This window comes from Fundulus heteroclitus, chromosome 11 (assembly GCF_011125445.2).
Source record: "Fundulus heteroclitus isolate FHET01 chromosome 11, MU-UCD_Fhet_4.1, whole genome shotgun sequence".
Lineage (NCBI taxonomy): Eukaryota > Metazoa > Chordata > Actinopteri > Cyprinodontiformes > Fundulidae > Fundulus > Fundulus heteroclitus.
Window position 1 is genome coordinate 21,364,075 of NC_046371.1, and position 17,395 is coordinate 21,381,469.

A 17,395-nucleotide genomic window follows, 5' to 3' on the forward strand; every position below is an offset into this window, starting at 1 on the left:
AAAAGCATTAAACAGTAAAAGCATTGCACAATAAAATAAGAAAACACTACAACAAAACACGATGAGAAAAGCGTGTTTAGGCCAGTGGTTTAGGCTTTATCGAGAATAGGCTTCACGTAAGCGCTCAAAAACGTCACAGACGCAGCGTGTTGCGTCATCGCCTTGCGTGGGGAGCGTGGTGATGTGGTTAGGACGCTGCGGTCCGCGGCCAAATTCAAATCGGAAGGGAAAAAAGGGGGAGAACAGGAGCAGCTGCAGGGAGCAGAGGACAGACGAGTCTCACAAGTGTCCGTTTAGAGGTAAGATATTATAATTATTATTACGCAGCGGGAACGCGTTTGCTTCCTTCTTTTTCAAGGCTTGCTAAAAGCTGCCCTGTTCGGAGAATGTGGAGTTATTATTGACTACGGCTACGAGAGCAGAGGCCTTTAGAAAATGAAGCTCACGAAGCAAACTCCCTTCTAAAGCTAACCGCTATGTTTGCTTGTTTGTTTAGTTTATTGTTGGGTTTTACCGTCTAACGCACCGTTGCTAGGAAATGTAGAACCTCTCTTAAACTTTTAACGTGAATAATCTGGGTTGTTTGTCTGGGAAGCGGCTGAAGTTAACCAGGGCAGGGCAGCCTACACACACACACACACACACACACACACACACTGAGACAACAAAAGAAACGCAGCTTTCACTAACACGATTATCGCTGCTTGATTGTGAAGTTTGTTACGGGTCATTTTCCCCATTTTTCACACTTTTTTCCAATCATAGTCTAACTTTGAATATTCCCGTTAAAAGATAACGTGAAACCACTTTTTTTTTTTTTAATTATTATTATAATTGTTAATATTATTAGTAGTAACTTATTATTATTCAAGATTACAGCTTATTATATCAAATGAAAAAAATAAATAAAAAATTTGACATCTAACTGAAAAATCTTGTTTATACCTGAACTCATGAGCTCATAAAGATAACCACGCTGCAAAAATAGAACTAAAAATAAGTAAAATGTTCATGAAATTAGAGTATTTTTCCTTGATTTGACCAGGTAAATAAGATTTTTTGCCAATGTAATAAGATTTTTGCACCTAAAATAGTACCAATTCATCTCCATCATCTTATTTCAAGTGCAGTATATCTAATTATCTTATTTTAGGGGTAAAAATACTCATTCCATTGGCAGATAATCTTAATTACCATCTCAAATCAAGGACAAATACAACAATTTCAAGAATATTTTACTTATCTTTAGTTCTCTTTTTGCAGTGCAAAGCGAGATCAGTCCTAAATAAGTTAATTGAAAACCGTGTTCATAACTGTTCATAATGTGTTCGCACATTGTTTAGATTTATTTTTGCTTGCTTGCCGGCGCTGCATTCCAAGTAATACAGCACTGCCTTTCGCTCACTTGTTGCTGCACACTTCCCGGTCAGCTGGCTGAATGGAGCCTTGCACACAGTGTCCCTCACCGACCTGAATGACAGATCTGGCCTTTTGGGGAGAATATTCTCGGGTGAAAAACACGTCGCGAGTGGCAATGCTTGTTAACCACCCGACTGAGGCCTGGCTACCTGATTAGACGGACTGCCTGACTTATTAAGAGAGATACACCTTGCAGGTGTTTCCTGGTTTCTGACATAAGTGCATCAAAGTAACAGTCGTATTCAATAAATGAAAAAATTGCATTTCTAAGAGACTTGTTTGTCAGATGAAAAGGACCTTTAAAACAACAACAATCATTTAGCCATTATTGATCATAGTTTTCATTAAGCCTTCATTTCTGCATGGAAATAAAGAGCTTTTTTTTCTATTAGTCTGATGCAATATTCTGATCTTACATGCTTTATTTTTATTAGCTGGAGATGGGGGAAAAAATCATAACTAACAGAAATAAAGGCTTTTTAAACATCAGTCTATGTTAATAGATATGTGTCTCCCTTAGTAAATTGAGATACTGAACTACATGAACTTTTCAGTGATATGGTAATTTACAGTACATGGTGTCGGTTGAGGTATTCGGTGACTGAGGATGGTTGGAAATCCTGCGTTTGATGGATGCAATGAGGAGGAACAAAGGTGATCAGGATTTTTACACTGCAAAAACAGAACTAAAAGTAAGTGAAATTTTCTTGAAATCATTGTAATTTTCCTTGATTAGAGCAGGTAAATAAGACTATTTGCCAATGGAATAAGATTTTTGCACTTAAAATAAGAACAGTTTATCTCCATCGTCTTAGTTCAAGTGTAGGATGTCTAATTATCTTATTTTAGAGATGAATTGTTCCGATTTACATGCAAAAATCTCATTCCATTGGCAAATAGTCTCATCTACCTGCTCAAATCAAGGAAAAAATACACAAATTTCAAGAAAGTTTTGCTTATTTTTAGTTCCCTTTTTGCAGTGTAGGTATCGGTCCTGACTAACCGGCGTCAGCCAAGAATAAAAACTGCATATTCTGATCTCTATGCCACCGGTTTGTGAATTGTGGCTATGTATCAGCTTTGTGTCCTTCTTACAGAACGGCAAAAAACTGAGGCCTGTGGGTCATTGAAAACTGCAACTAAAACTAATGATCGTTTGCTCTATATTTTTGCTGATTTTGGTCAAAATTAAAATGGCAACGGTTAACAATGTCCGTTCTAGTTTGTGTTGTATTTAGCAGCAGTAGGAATCGTCTTTTTGAATTTTTGTGTGACCGCTTTGACACCGTGATGTATTTTTTTCGCTCAACATTATCATCTCTTGAGGATCCGGTACCTGGGCGTGCCTATTTATTGTTGTGCCTCGTTTGCTCCTCCAAGTTATGCTTGAAAATCAAAGGCGTTGACCAGGAAAGCTTGTTCTTCCAACATATATTTTTTGCTGTCTTGATTTAGATCCACATCCAGTGCAGAGTCCTCGGTCATGGATGGGCTTGGAAGAGCTGTGGTTGGGGTGTGGCGGGCGCACACGGTGCTGGATGAATCCGACGGAGCCGAGAGCTCCCCGGAAGTCCCCGACCGTTTCCGTAAGATGCCCTCCTCGTCCTCGCTCGGCTCCCTGCGGATGTCCTTGCGGAAGCGGCTGCCGCTGCGCTCCGTCCAGGCCAACTCCCTCCCGGAGACCTCGGCCTCCGAAATGCGGCAGGAGCAGCAGCCCAAACCCAACGCGGCCCGCAAGCTCTCCCGCAGCGCCAGGAACTCCATCAGCGGGATGTGTCAGGTGAATGTCTGCGTCAGAGTATGCTGTTCGATCACACAGGCGCCGTGAAACTAAGTGGGTTCGTCTCGCTGCCTCAGAGGTTTCAGAGGACGCGGGAGTTTTCGCGCGAGGAGTGTTTGGTGGCCACCCCCGGCCGAGATGCGGAAGCTGCCGGCGCGTCATCTTCCTGCTCTCCACGGCGTACTCCCCGTCGAGCCGCGACGCCCAGACGCACTCCCAGATCCGCGACCAGACCCGGCCGCACGCCCGGCTCTAGAGAGCGCAAGACCCCCGACGCGTCTGTGCGGGGGGTGAAAGCGGGCAGAGGCAGGAGGCAGCTGGTCCGAATGGCTGCTCTGCGGAGTCCCTTCTCTTCCCCCAACACAGAGAACCGAAGGCTGTGAGTCACCTATATGCTTTTCTGTAGAGTTTGTCAGTCCATCCTAATTTTATAACCTTTTTTTATTATTATTTTATAACCGTTTTAGAAAATTTGACAAAGATTTGGAGTCCGTTTCCAGTGGAATCAGAAGGCTCAAACATCTGTCCAAGGCTTTTGACGACATAATTCGAAGAGAGGACAGGTAAAGTCAAGGTTTTTATTTAAATGTGTTTTTTTGTTTTGTTTTTCCCAAGTGGTCTTTTGATGATATAGTAAAGAACATCATTCGATAAAGAAAATATCCCAATCGGCGTCTATGTCCTTGTCTTCATGGAGAACTAGGAGTTGTAGGTGTCTGTCCACCCTCCTCCCATCCAAAGAATCCAGTGCACATCGTGGGTCTCCAGACTTCCTCCCCTTGTCCTGCCACCCCCTTCCCCCCACCCTTGACATTCTTCCCGCCTCAGTTTGAAACCATGTCAGTGTTTCTGGTATTCGGACAAAGGGAGGGGGGGGGGGGGGGGGGGGGGGGGGCAGTGGGAAGGGATGGATTGTGGGTGTGGGAAATTGGAGCCAGATGGAATGACAAAAATGTGGGGTGCCTTTTTTTTTTTTTTTCTTCTTTTTTGCGTCACTTCCTGTGTTGACATTCAAAATCCCAAAGCGGCGCCAGAGCCTTAAACAATCAGACGCACTGTTGAAGGCGGAGGCGCATGTGAACAGTGACCTTGTGTGATATCTGTTCAGGAAAACGTGCCGCTACGGGTGATTCCTCACTGTAAAGAAACGTCTACTTAGAAGTTTATTTCTCTGCAGGGAGCTCAGACATCCCCTGATTGTGGAGTAGGACCGAAGGTAAATCAACTCCTGCAAGGGAGGTTTCAACAAACAAGGACGCCTGCACTATCTGTTACTAATTTCAGCATGAAAATGCATGACGGAGCTCCCGCTACGCCTATACGCCTGGCTTTGCGAACAGAGCTTCGACAATCTAACAGTTCTAACAGTTTTGCATTTAATGAATAACTTTCACGGTTCGAGCGGAGAGTGTTTTTCCTTCTGTCGGTTTTTACTTTAGGCTGACTTTTCTTTTCCTCTTTACGTTTCCATACATGCAGTTATACTCTCAGGTTTCAAAACAGCCTGGAGGGTCTTGGTGTTATTAAAAATCCAGCATGTGTTGCGATGTAACAATCATCCGAAAGTGTTAAAGTCATGGCTTTTTTATATCCTAATGAAGCTAGTTTTACACTAGATCTTTTATTACAGGATAATATTATTTCCATGTAAGTGGAAATATACAATGCCCACTCAGAAGTTTTTATAAACTCATCAAGGCCATTAATGTTTGAACGATTCTTGGTCAGAGGGGAATGATCTTTAGTTATAATGAATTTTCTCAAATGGGGTCAAATTTATTCATGCAGGCCTAATTATGTTCATCCATTCCCCCAAAATATTTTGATAAATGTGCTTTAGCAAGTGCTGGTGAAGATTCTCAGTCGTCATGGTCATTCCAAAAAAAGAGTAAAAAACAAAGCAACTGGACTTGTTTTCCGTAGTTGAAGATGTTTCACTTGCTCTCCAGGAAGCTTTCTCAATTCAAAACGTCTGGAGTAAGGCCTTTGTTAGGCAGCAGTATAAAGCTTGGTACTCCACATTACTCCAGACTTTTTGAATTGAGGAAGCGAAACGTCTTCAACTACGGAAAACAAGTCCAGTTGCTTTGGTTTTTACTTTTTTTGGAGTGTTTTTGCAAGGTTTGCCTAGGCTTGATATTTGACCACTCTTCTTGGCAGAGCTGTTAGAACTCAATCAAATCTGTTGATTTCCTGGCACAGACCCGCCTTTTAAGTGCACCTCATACATTTTTAGTTTAATACAGGCTTAGGATCTTCTAAAAGCATATCGTCACCCTGCTTTATCAATTCCAAAATAGATTTTAAAGTGTAGGGGATTTTATTTTATTTTTTCACTGAGAAGAGGTTTGGAGGAGCCAGGGTGATTCTTTCAAACTTAAATGTACCAAAAGTCGTGTGGTGGTAGTAACATGCTGTGGGATTGTATTGTTGTCAGTGTTACTGTTGCTTTGCACAAAGTGGATGGAATAATAACGATGGGCTACTTCCTAATACTTCAGCTTCATCTCGACTTAACAGCTTGAAGGTTGAAAATTGGACATAACTTAAAGCGTGTTCCGGCAGAACAATGATCCCAAACAAAGATCAAAACTGGATTTGGAACAGATGGAGCATTCCTTTATCATAAACTTCTAGGAAACCTCCCCCTGAAAAGTACAGAAAATGTGCGGAAAATGCCTAAAGGATGGGTCAATGCCAAGAATCCAGTTTATTTACAGCAAATCTCCTTTCTGAACAAAAGTGTGGCCATATATCCAGCTTCGAATTTGTAGGTGGCTACACAAAGCGTGTGGTTTCTCTGCAACTTCTTAAGGGACATTTACCCAAGAAATAGTGGTATAGGGTTCATCCTTGAGTCTGTATGAACAGGTTTAACCATTACTGAACAATCCTGGGGGGGAAATTGCTGAAGTAAACAGTTAGGAGCCAAAAATTAACATAATTCGTGTCAATGTGTGTGCATGTTTGTCTATATAGATTTAACAATCTATGTATTACATAAATATTCTACTCCTTTTTTAGGGTAATTAACAGGCCTGGTTCAGGGGACCGCCCTGGAGGGGCAGTGATGAGAAAATTGGACCCCAGCGGGAAACTCTCCCGGTCGAACCTCACACGTCGAGCGTCGCACATGTCAAACACAGTGGGAGGATGGGCCAACGCCGCTGTCAGCTCTATTCGGAAACCCAACTGAATTACGCGTGTGCGCTGAATAGAGGACCTCCTGTAGCCGTGTTTTAAACATATTACTATGTACTGAGAGACTTTTCTATAGCTACTTGTTTCTATGTACGTCTAGTATTATATGTGAGTCTTATGTTTACATGTCTCAGGTTCGCTCTGTGTGGTTTGAACATCCTCGTAACTACCAAAGGGATTCTGATGTGTTTGTGTCCATCTTCCCTGTTGAAGCAATATGTTTTTAGTTACCGTATATATTTTAAATAGGTCAAACAAATGCTGCACTATACTCGACTCGTAGCTGCAAAACTAACACTAAGTGTCCTGAGGGAGGGCTGTGGTTTTTCCTTTTTATATGTATCCAAAAATCCTAACATTTTTGTACTTTTTTTATTTTATTTTTTTAATAAACCAAATTTTATATTGTGCTTTTTACAATAGGGGGTCTTTTTTTTTATATATATATATATATATACAGCCTGGGTAGTATTTAAATGGGAGCTTTCGAGCAGCGGTTGTTGCTTGTAATGGTCTGTGAATGATTCATGCACCAACACAGTACACATAAATCATCAGATAATGTGATGGGGGGAAGAGTTAAAGGCTCATTACCAGATGACGGCAGTGATGATGATGTTGTCAGGAAAAGTCCAGCAAGTTATTAGTGTAGTGACAGCCTCAAATGAAGCAAAACGTTTCTTTTTCTTTTTTCCTTTTCTTTCTTTTTCTTCACTGTGCTTCCGTTTCCTGGCTTAATGGGGGAAAGGGAAGAAGCTGTGCCTAGATGTGAAAAGGGATTACACAATAAAAACTGAAAGCCAACAATACGAGTCGCCTTCTTTTATATTTTTGTTTGCTGTGTAACCTGAAGCAGTATTTCTAAGTTATTTACGTATTATTGGGATGTTTGGGCACGAAACAAAGGGTTTGGCCTATATTTGACATTTAATTAAAAGGATTTAAACTCTATTAGCTGCTGTGTGCATTTTGCTGCACTTTTAATGCAGTCGCTTTCTAGAAATCCTATATCTGTATATTTTAAATGCACCTTTCTCTGTATTTACAGTAGTGAGTCTTGGAGTGTCTTTAACAGCTCCACACAGCCAGAGACTGACATTTCTGCCCATTCTTGGTAAGAAAATATCTCCATCTCTGTCAGATTAGATGGAGAACCAGGCATTTACAGTTGCACTGAGGTCTGGACTAGGCCATTTTAACACATCTCTATGCTTTTGCTTTAAACCGTTCTATCTCACCCCTTTCTGAAAGGCTTGTGGCAAACTACGTCTTATGGCTTTCTGTCAAAAGCAGGAATAATTGTTTTCCTGTCAACAAACTCCATGTGACCTGCGGAGGACTGCCCTTTTAGCTGCAATGCCTTTCAGTGGAGGAGGAAATGCATATATTGGGAGGTATGCAGTTGTGCAGTAAACTGTTCCATTTACAGTGATGGATTGTACAGCGCTCTGTGAATTGTTCAGAACTTTGGATGTTTTTTTCTGACCCACGTCTAAAACCCATTTTTTAAACTTTCTCCACAATGTTCTCCCTGACCTGGCTGCTGTGCTCCTTGGTCATGAGTGATCTCTGACAAACCTCTGAGGCCTTCGCAGAACAGCTGGATTTATACTGTTAGGTTTATGATTGTGAGATGGCAAAAGGTGGAAAAACATCAAGTGGCGTGAATCCTTTTGCAGATAGCAATGCTATGACGTAATGACGACGGCACGTTTTGGACCTGGTGTAGTAAACGCATCCTTTTAATAAAAGATTGTTTTTAGAAGGCAATTAAATCACTGCTATTCCATGTCCTCTTAAAAATGTCGTCTTCGGTGATTGAAAGCGGAGCATTTTTCTTTGTAAAGACAATAGCGCCGCCGCGTGGCGGAGGAGAGAAGCGACCCGCCCGGTTTGTCCCTTGTCGGTACCCGTCGGGCTCCAGTTTGCGCCTCCTCTTTCTCTCCGGCTTTGTACCCAGAGCCGAACACGCGTTGCGGATACCTTCTCCAGGATACCGGGTCTGCATAACATCGAAGAATGGCTCTCCACGTCCCCAAACCCCCTGGGTTTTCCCAGATGTTAAAAGATGGCGCAAAGGTCAGCATAAATCGGCGTTTTAGGCCCTTCGGGGTTACTTTAAGGAGGGCGGCATGCACGTTAGGGTGCTAGCTAATGCTAGCCGTGAGTTAGCAAAGTTCATTCAGTCATGTGGGAGCTTTCTAGAAGGAGGCAGGCCGCTCGAAGCTAGCGGTTCGTGCGGCTGTAACAACTCGCAGAATGAAACATTTTTTAGCGCTTTCGCTGATATTTTACTGACCAGCTTGGACGTCAACACCGACCTGCGTGGGTTTTGTTGATGCTGCAGCAACGAGCGACGGTGTAGCTGCAGTCACACCCAGCTAGCTCTCAGCTAGCTGTCACTGCAGCTAGTCTGGTGCTGCCGGGTAGCTTCTGCGCATCTTTAGCTTAGAAAAAAATAACGTCGTTTCTTAGCAAGTTGTTCCTCATTCACAGAGTGGATTGCAGCTCACGTCCACCAGGCTGTAATATATTAACTGCACATTCTTAGGGAATTATTATAACATGGTTCCTGTCTTTTTTTTTTTTTTTTTTTTAAAGGGACGAAATTGGATTTTTCTCTACTTCCAAGTTGAAGGAAAAACACAATTGAAGTGATTATGCTGATTAATGTGCATTGTCTCTTAAAATGTAATAAGAATAAAGAAATAAAATCTAAAATAACTTCCGTGATTCACTCCTTTATCCTTTATCTTTTGTTTTCCACATCGCAGCATATGTTTTAGTGCGGCTCATTGATGGTTTTTGGCTTTTGAGGTACTAGCAGACTCACCGAATACAACCTCGCTGCTTTTTCTGCCCTCTCAGGTTGGGGTTGTGAACTGGACCTGCAGTTATTAAGCCAGGTCCAGTTTAGATGCCAAACAAAGTGTCAGAAGTCAGAGCGCGTGGTTATTGAATAGTGTGGAAACAGAACAAAGATATTCCATATTTAATACTGTAATACCCAGACCAGTCTAAGTGTTGTTAATTAGAAAACTGAAGCAAAGTACCAAGGAATAAATAGCTGAGCCAGGGATCCGCTTCATCAGTTTATTTAATAATCTGTTGATAGTATAGATGAGAACCCAACTGCTTTAGTGTTAGAAAACATGAATATAAATCATTCTGTAAATTTGTTCCTTTTTATATTAATCTTACTGGGGATTGCTCGTCGTTTTCTAAAAGGCACACTTAAAAAAACTATTTTCTTCTACCAAAACAGCACTTTTCAGGACTTGAAGAGGCCGTCTTTCGTAACATCAGAGCATGTAAGGAGCTTTCTCAGACCACGCGCACCGCATATGGACCCAACGGTAAGCGTCTTCCTCACACGCGGCGACGTCCAAAGAGATCGGTTCAGTTTGGAAAATGAAATTGCCGTTTATTTATCGAACCGGTGGTTTGCAGGCATGAATAAAATGGTCATCAACCACCTGGAGAAGCTGTTTGTCACCAACGACGCGGCAACGATCCTCCGAGAACTCGAGGTGAAGATTCTGCTCTGAGCATAATGTTCTGGCTGCTGAGCATCAGCTCTGCTGTTAACAGATGTGCGATTATTAATGCCGCTTCCTTTTTCAGGTGCAACATCCAGCTGCCAAAATGATCGTGATGGCATCCCACATGCAGGAGCAGGAAGTAGGAGACGGCACCAACTTTGTCCTGGTGTTCGCCGGAGCTCTGCTGGAGCTGGCCGAGGAGCTGCTGAGGATGGGCTTGTCTGTGTCAGAGGTGATCAGGAGTAGCTGATGAACCTTTGTTGTGTCCGTAGAGGATGGACTGCTGTAAGAGTTAAAGCGGGAAACTAATAATTGATGGTCTATTAGCTTTGTTTTTATAGACGTATTCCTACCAAGGGGTTTAGAATATTAAATGTATATGACAAAGGAGTCAATCACATTTACTTATACTACTGGTAGAGATCTTAAAAGCATAATCTAGCAAAAAAAAAAAATTTAAATCCAATTTAGTTTGAACACATTTAGTAAAGGAAAAAAGAGTCATGTTTTATAAATATATATTTTTTATTCTACAGCACCAGTATTGGCAACCATGCCGTCACTATTTGTACAACCTTGTTGTGCCAATAGGATGGCCATGAGTCTCCCCCCACAACATTTCACAGTTCTGGACCCTGCAGAGGGAGGGATCTATAACCAACCCACTATACACTGTAACTCTGAATCATGGTGGCCCCCCCCATCCTCAAGAGCCAGTGTTTTTAGATGTGTTCCTGCTCCAACACAGATGAATTAATGGCCACACTACCTCCTCAAGGTCTGCAGAGTCCTTGTAATGACCGATTTATTTGATTCAAATGAGTTGAAGCAAAGGAAAGAAAATGTTGGGATCATTTTGAGTTCAAAAGACCCAGTAATCACCCATTTTCAGCTTGCTGTCAGAAGTACTCAGATTTTCTTTTAAAATCTCTTGGTTTATGATGCCATCAAAAAAAAAAACATGATTTGTAAAACTCCCAGACTAAGGGTTTATTTTTAATAATTTACATAAATGAGCATTGGAGGACATTTACACACACGGTTTAGGTGAACTCATAATAGCAGGGTCTGTCTTTAATAACAGTTTTAAGTAACTATTGATTTCACGGGTCTTTAAAAACACCTCCGTCGTACGCAGCAGCGGGCACTAGGGCATTTTACACTCGTTGATCATTTTTCACATCAAAACCATCTGGAATCTCCTTAAGGCCCATTGATACCTCACGTAAAAGACGGATACGTGTGGAGTGTTTCATACGTTCTAACCGTCGCTTTCGTCCGTATTTTGACACGAAAATTGGGAGCTTACGATTACTGACGAAACAGATCAATACGTAGCAATACCACCGGAAACGGTGGGGGCGCTATTAAGTTTGTAGTACAAAATATCAACAAAATCACGAAGAAGGTTATAATTCTGGCCTTGAAACAATGGCGGGATTCGAGGAACGACTTGCAGAGCTTTTCCGCATCTACCCACACATATATGATGTGTCGTGTCCGGGGCACAGGGACAAACAAAAACTTTACTTACGGAGCAAATACAACAAAATCACGTCTTGGACCGTCGCCATGTTTGATCAGTGACGAATCATTGGCGCTCAGCACTGCCATTTAGAGGAAATATTGGTTATTGCGCACCTCAACGGACGGAGGTATGAAGGAGTCAACGGATAAAACGTACGGACAGAAATACGGACGTGTAGGCTAAACGTAGGGTATGAATGGGCCTTATCTGTAGTTTTCCAACAGTTACCTTTAGACATTTTGCCTCCCGTACCACCCATCTCACTGGGTCTAAAGGCAAGAGGAGTTTGGGTCCTCGCCTATTTTCTAGAGAAGCGACTTTTCTATCCTGTCATATTTATAACCCTGCGAGATAGAAAGTCAAGGAGTAATAACTACAGGTATCACAAAACTCTGATTAACTCAAATACCTTCATTTAATAGGGATTATTAGAGTTACAGATAATTGTGCCACTAATTGTATTTTATCTTTGGGATTTTGGAGTGAGATGATGCTACTGTAATAAAAGTCGCATTTGTGAAACGTTTTTCGCCCTCCTTACCCGGGGTGCCAATAAATATGGCCAACTTTGAGGGTTCCCCAAGAGAAAGCACCGGCGGCTCTTCATCCCCGCACGTCTTCCTCCGCCCTCAGGTCATCGACGGTTACGAAAAGGCGTGTAAAAAGGCTCTGGAGATCCTGCCAGACTGCGTGTGCTCCTCTGCCAAAAACCTCCACGACCTGAACGAGGTTACGTCGTTCATCCGCACGGCGGTCATGAGTAAGCAGTACGGGAACGAAGACTTCCTCGCCAACCTCATCGCTCAGGCCTGTGGTGAGTTGGCCATTTAGACGGCCTCAACCAGGATCGGCTCCGCTGTCTCACGCCTTCTGGGTCTGACCGTGTTCTTTGGTCTTTAGTGTCCATTTACCCAGAGTCCGGCAACTTCAACGTCGACAACGTCAGGGTGTGCAAGATTCTGGTGAGCAGTCGTTCTTGTTTTGACGCTGGTTCCTCTAAAGTTTGGAGTCATTTTCTCGCGGGTATTTGAACGTGTTGCGTGTTTAGGGTTGTGGGGTGACGGCATCCACGGTGCTTCACGGCATGGTGTTTAAGAAGGAGGCAGAAGGAGACGTCACGTCCGTTAAAGACGCCAAGATCGCAGTGTTCTCCTGCCCCTTCGACTGCATGGTGACAGAGACCAAGGTAACACGTTGTTTAAGCCTGTTTTCTCCTGTTTTTGTTGCTGTTGTTCTTTTATTGTTTTCTTTTGTGAACTTGTTTCCCTGTCACCTTCTAGTCCTTGTTTTTGTTTCTTGTAAAGAGCTAGTTTGTAGTCGTTTAGGTTTTTTTCTTTTTAATTTTAATGATCTCCTAAAAACTGGACAGGTATGTAGTCACTGACTGAATGTAGACGGTTGCTAACAGCAGGACTGTTTGACCCTCAGGGCACAGTTCTGATAAATAACGCACAGGAACTGATGAACTTCAGCAAAGGGGAGGAGGACATGATGGAAGCCCAGGTGAAGGCCATCAAGGAGGCTGGAGCCAACGTGGTGGTAACCGGAGGCAAAGTGGCCGACATGGCTCTGCACTATGCCAACAAGTACAAGCTCATGGTGGTCAGGTAGGAACACGTGCGTTACGGCTTTTAGATCTAAAGTCAAAGAAGAACTTTACAGGCGGCGTACAAGAAAGTCCACCATCTTTACATATCTGGCCATAGTGGAACGGGATCTGGTCTTTACTGTTTTTTTGCGCGGTCATGATTTAAAAAGGAAGCAGCACCAAGATGATGTTAACTAAATGCAATAATTGGCAGCTAGAGAGACCAGCCCTATCAAGGTAGGCCGTTAACACGACACCAGGGTGGAAAGATATCAGCAATGACATCAGAGAAGCACCTGTTGATGGCCGTCTATCTGGGACTTGGAAGTCCATCATTTTACACAGAGAAAGCTGTTTAGAAGTGGGAAAACAGTTTGACTGTTGCCTACCTTCACTGTGAAACATTAAAGCTCAGGGTCTCGTTTGTATAACTGCATAGAGTCCATACTCAAAGTGTACGTACGGCAAGAAGAAAAATGGCGTACGGCAATAAAATTGTGATTTGTAAAACCATGCGTGCGTACACCAGCACGCAATTTTCCTTTATAGTTCACCTGAATGTTTGCGTACCTGGCTCTGCCCTCTACACGCCCACGTTCGACCAAAAACGGTCAATGCAGAGCATCTCATGGACGTTAATGTGTATTAAATATCGGGCAGCAGATCTTTTTTATTTTGTTTTTTGATGGTGAAATGGCAACTATGGAGAAAAAGCAAAGAAACTGGAAAAATAAAATCTCAGGTGAAAGCACAGATATTGTAACCTGACGCCGCCAGATAGATTTGCTCCGCATATCCATCTGGAAACCTTCCGTTGAAGTAATTTTGGGAAGGGGCGAAAATACTGGTTAGCTGATTGGCCTATGTTGGTGATAGACGGGCCAAATGAACCAATCATATTTGTCGTCGCTCATAACAGAGCAACGACGAAAACACAACCACAAGCCAAGCTACTCTTGCTGTTGCAGGTAAAGGCTCGTTAGCTCAGCAAAGAAATACTCTGTAATTCCGATAAAACTTGCTCGATAGCCACGCTAACGCTAGTTTCATCAGCTGAAGCCGCCATGTTGTTTAGACTGAACTGTCGGGTTGCGTCACACCTCAACCCGCCTCAAAGCCAACGCTGATTGGACGTTCGTTTGGTGAACGGCTCCAAATTTTCTTTAACGGAGAGTAGCCAGACTGATCTGCGAGTGAAACCTTGAAAGCTCGCGAGATCAGGATGGTCTCACGAGGCTACAGATATTGTCCACATTAAAAGAAATTGTTACACCGTAAACTTGACTGCTGTTGTAAACGCCAGATGACGGGCTCACACCGTGCTCCGAGTTAAAATTCCTCTGAGGTTTTGCGATCAGATCGTTAGTCTGAGGGAGGGAGACTGTCATGTTTCCTGAACGCCAAACACAACACCTCATTGACTAAAACACGGTGTTGGGGGTGGTTATCTGGACTTGTTTGTCCGTTAGTTGTTGAGTGGACAAATATCTTTTCAGTGCACCAAAATCCTCCGGAATCTCGAACGAGGTAATCAGCAGTGAAATAATCCCAAACACAGCAGCTAATCTGCAGCAAAATATCTGATGGGAAACATATTGAGCCGTTTCAGTGTCCAAAACAAGGGTTTTCATCTCAAGACAGAGCAAAGGGGGGAAAAGACCCCAAAAACCTCAATGAACTGAATCAGTGTTGTAGAACAGGCTGAAATCTCTCCAAAAGGTGGATAACATTGTATAGAAAGCTATTGCTACTAAAGATGGCTGTAAACATTAAATCAATTGTTGATTTTTTTTTATTATTAGATATTAACAGTGTAGCATCAGCTGTCTTTTATTTATATATTTATGGTTAGAATGAACAATGCTATAAGCTAGTAATGACCAGGTAGCTTTTAATTCTTGATAACCTAGAATTGAAACAATTCTCTTTTTTTTCCCCCATGATGGTATTTTCACGTTTTTCCACTAAAATCTTCCCTGCAGGCTTAACACCAAGTGGGACCTCAGGAGGTTATGCAAGACCGTGGGCGCCGTGGCTCTGCCCAAAATGGTTGGTTTACTCGTTTTACCGTCATCAGACATGGAAGTCGTAGCCAAGCTAACTCGTAATACTGCGTCCTCTTTAGATGGCGCCGACCCCGGATGAGATGGGTCACTGTGACAACGTTTACCTAACAGAGGTGGGAGACACTCAGGTGGTGGTCTTCAAACATGGCAAGTCCGATTTTTCTTTTTTTAGTAAATTCACAATTTTCAAACCGGTTTTATCCCTTAAGGAGACTTTAATGGGTGACCCGTTGTTTGGTGTGGGTTTTAAACAGAGAAAGAAGATGGCGCCATCTCGACGGTGGTCATCAGAGGCTCCACCGACAACCTGATGGACGACATTGAGAGGGCTGTGGACGACGGCGTTAACACCTTCAAGGTTCTGGTCAGGGTACGTCGCGTACGCCGTATAATGCCGGTGCGATCGTAGAATAAAGACTCGGCTCAGTCTGCATAGCTCGCTTTTTCTCCGTCCCCAGGACAAACGGCTGGTACCCGGAGCGGGAGCCACGGAGATCGAGCTGGCCAAGCAGATCACCTCATTTGGCGAGGTAACAGAGATTCGCTTTGTGCTTTTATGTCGTTTGATCTCCGGACCACCCCCGGGCCTGATAAGTTTCCCGTCTCCCGTCTCTCGCCTCGCCGTAGTCATGCCCCGGCCTGGACCAGTACGCCATCAAGAAGTTCGCCGAAGCCTTCGAGGTGTTCCCGCGGGCCCTGGCCGAGAACTCCGGAGTGAAGGGGAACGAGCTCATCTCCAAACTGTACTCTGCACACCACGACGGAAACAAAAACATCGGCTTTGACATCGAGGTCCGCGGATGAGATCTCTTCCCGCCTGATTTTTTTGGTTTTAAAACGTGCCGCTCGGAGCAGCTGACGGTGTGACGTTTCTCTGCAGGGAGACGGGCCGGCTGTGAAGGACGTGCTGGAAGCCGGCATTCTGGACCCCTACCTGGTGAAGCACTGGGGCATCAGGCTAGCCACCAACGCAGCCATAACGGTGCTGAGGGTGGATCAGGTGGGTTTAAAAAACACGACACATGAGCAGAAGGGGGATTGTGGCTGATATGGAAGGCAGTTTGTTTGTAAAGTTACTTGATTAGGAACCGGATGAGTTTATGTAAGGTGTTCACTGTCATTAGGATGTTCTTCCTGTCTGGTAATGGCTCGATTTTATAAACGTCTCTTGCCTCAGCAGTCTAATGAAGATAGTTGAGACAGGTGATCTTTAGTATGTTTATATATATATGTATATGATCCAGATCATCATGGCTAAGGCTGCAGGGGGACCCAAAGCTCCCAAGCAGAGGGGCCACTGGGACAAAGACGGTTGGGATGAGGAGCCTGACCATTTTGATACCCACCATTAGGGCACGCTTAGGCCGCCCCCGTCAGTAGGTCTCCGAACGCGTGTTCACTCACAAGTCGCCAACAAAAAAACAAAAACGCCGGGGAAAAACCTGCTCGCTCACAGAACACCGACGTGGTTGTGTGGTTTGGACTGTCACTACTAATGTTGGATTTCGCACCGATACAGAGATGCGGCTAATGTCCGAGCGTGCCTCTAACAACACGTGGTTGTCTGCCGTGTGAACCCTCACAGAATGATGAATGGCGTGATGGCATGCTGCATGCACTTTACTGAAAACAGCCGGATTATAGCGTCGGGCGTCATGTAACTAGAGTTGTGAATGCTTTAAATGTGTCCCTTTTGACTCTGTTTGGAGAACGGAGATGCTCAGTTGACTGGAATAATAAATTGCTGTACCTGACTTGTTAGGAACTTGTAGTCATATTAAACGGTCTTTTATTGTTTGTTTGTTTTTACCTAATCTAACAAGGGCATTCACCAGGCCTGCCTTTACAGCTTTTCTTGAGGAATCTTTTAGAAAAGATGTTGATTTTCTTTATTTTTCTTCTTCAGATCATCATGGCCAGACCAGCAGGTGGACCCAAACCTCCCCAAGGCAACAAGGACTTTGATGATGATGACTGAACCTAAAGCTTCCCATCCGATGTTCCCGCTGCATTCACAAACCTTTTCTACTTGTTTATTTAAAGCTCAACTGTTTGGTTTATTCTGTAGACAACCTCCGGTGGCACTGATCAACAACGTGTGGAGGGGGAAAAGAAAGTACAGTTGGTTCTGTTGGCTTTTTATGTTCATAGGTCCCAAATAAAAAGACGCTTGTGCTGTCAACGGCTGGTTTGGCTTTTCTGGTTTGGTTTCTACGCGCAATGTGTTTTTACCAACAACAACAAAAAAACACAGTTCACAGGGCAAATACT

General features: G+C 43.4%; 2 protein-coding genes across 7 annotated transcripts; both read left to right on the forward strand.

The window, feature by feature from the left end:
* The first annotated feature begins 169 nt into the window (after nt 1-169).
* LOC105919817 lies at nt 170-6,820 on the forward strand. 4 transcript variants are annotated; one of them, XM_012855221.3, is made up of 6 exons: nt 170-299; nt 2,875-3,199; nt 3,277-3,578; nt 3,667-3,762; nt 4,377-4,415; nt 6,224-6,339. In XM_012855221.3, the coding sequence occupies exons 2-5, from the start codon at nt 2,903-2,905 to the stop codon at nt 4,405-4,407; spliced, it is 726 nt and encodes a 241-aa protein (XP_012710675.2). In that variant the 5' UTR covers nt 170-299; nt 2,875-2,902; the 3' UTR covers nt 4,408-4,415; nt 6,224-6,339. The 4 variants fall into 4 exon arrangements, with proteins under 4 accessions (XP_012710675.2, XP_021167867.2, XP_012710673.2 ...); XM_021312192.2 differs by having other exon boundaries at nt 6,236-6,329; XM_012855219.3 differs by lacking the exon at nt 4,377-4,415 and having other exon boundaries at nt 6,224-6,820.
* Nucleotides 6,821-8,328: 1,508 nt separating this feature from the next.
* Nucleotides 8,329-17,311, forward strand: cct8 (chaperonin containing TCP1, subunit 8 (theta)). 3 transcript variants are annotated; one of them, XM_012855223.3, is made up of 16 exons: nt 8,329-8,479; nt 9,666-9,756; nt 9,851-9,930; nt 10,025-10,174; nt 12,104-12,284; nt 12,371-12,432; nt 12,519-12,656; nt 12,899-13,077; nt 15,041-15,107; nt 15,184-15,271; nt 15,379-15,494; nt 15,583-15,654; nt 15,752-15,916; nt 16,005-16,124; nt 16,369-16,500; nt 17,031-17,311. In XM_012855223.3, the coding sequence occupies exons 1-15, from the start codon at nt 8,420-8,422 to the stop codon at nt 16,474-16,476; spliced, it is 1,677 nt and encodes a 558-aa protein (XP_012710677.2). In that variant the 5' UTR covers nt 8,329-8,419; the 3' UTR covers nt 16,477-16,500; nt 17,031-17,311. The 3 variants fall into 3 exon arrangements, with proteins under 3 accessions (XP_012710677.2, XP_021167807.2, XP_012710679.2); XM_021312132.2 differs by having other exon boundaries at nt 16,369-16,496; XM_012855225.3 differs by lacking the exon at nt 16,369-16,500.
* The last annotated feature ends 84 nt before the right edge of the window (nt 17,312-17,395 follow it).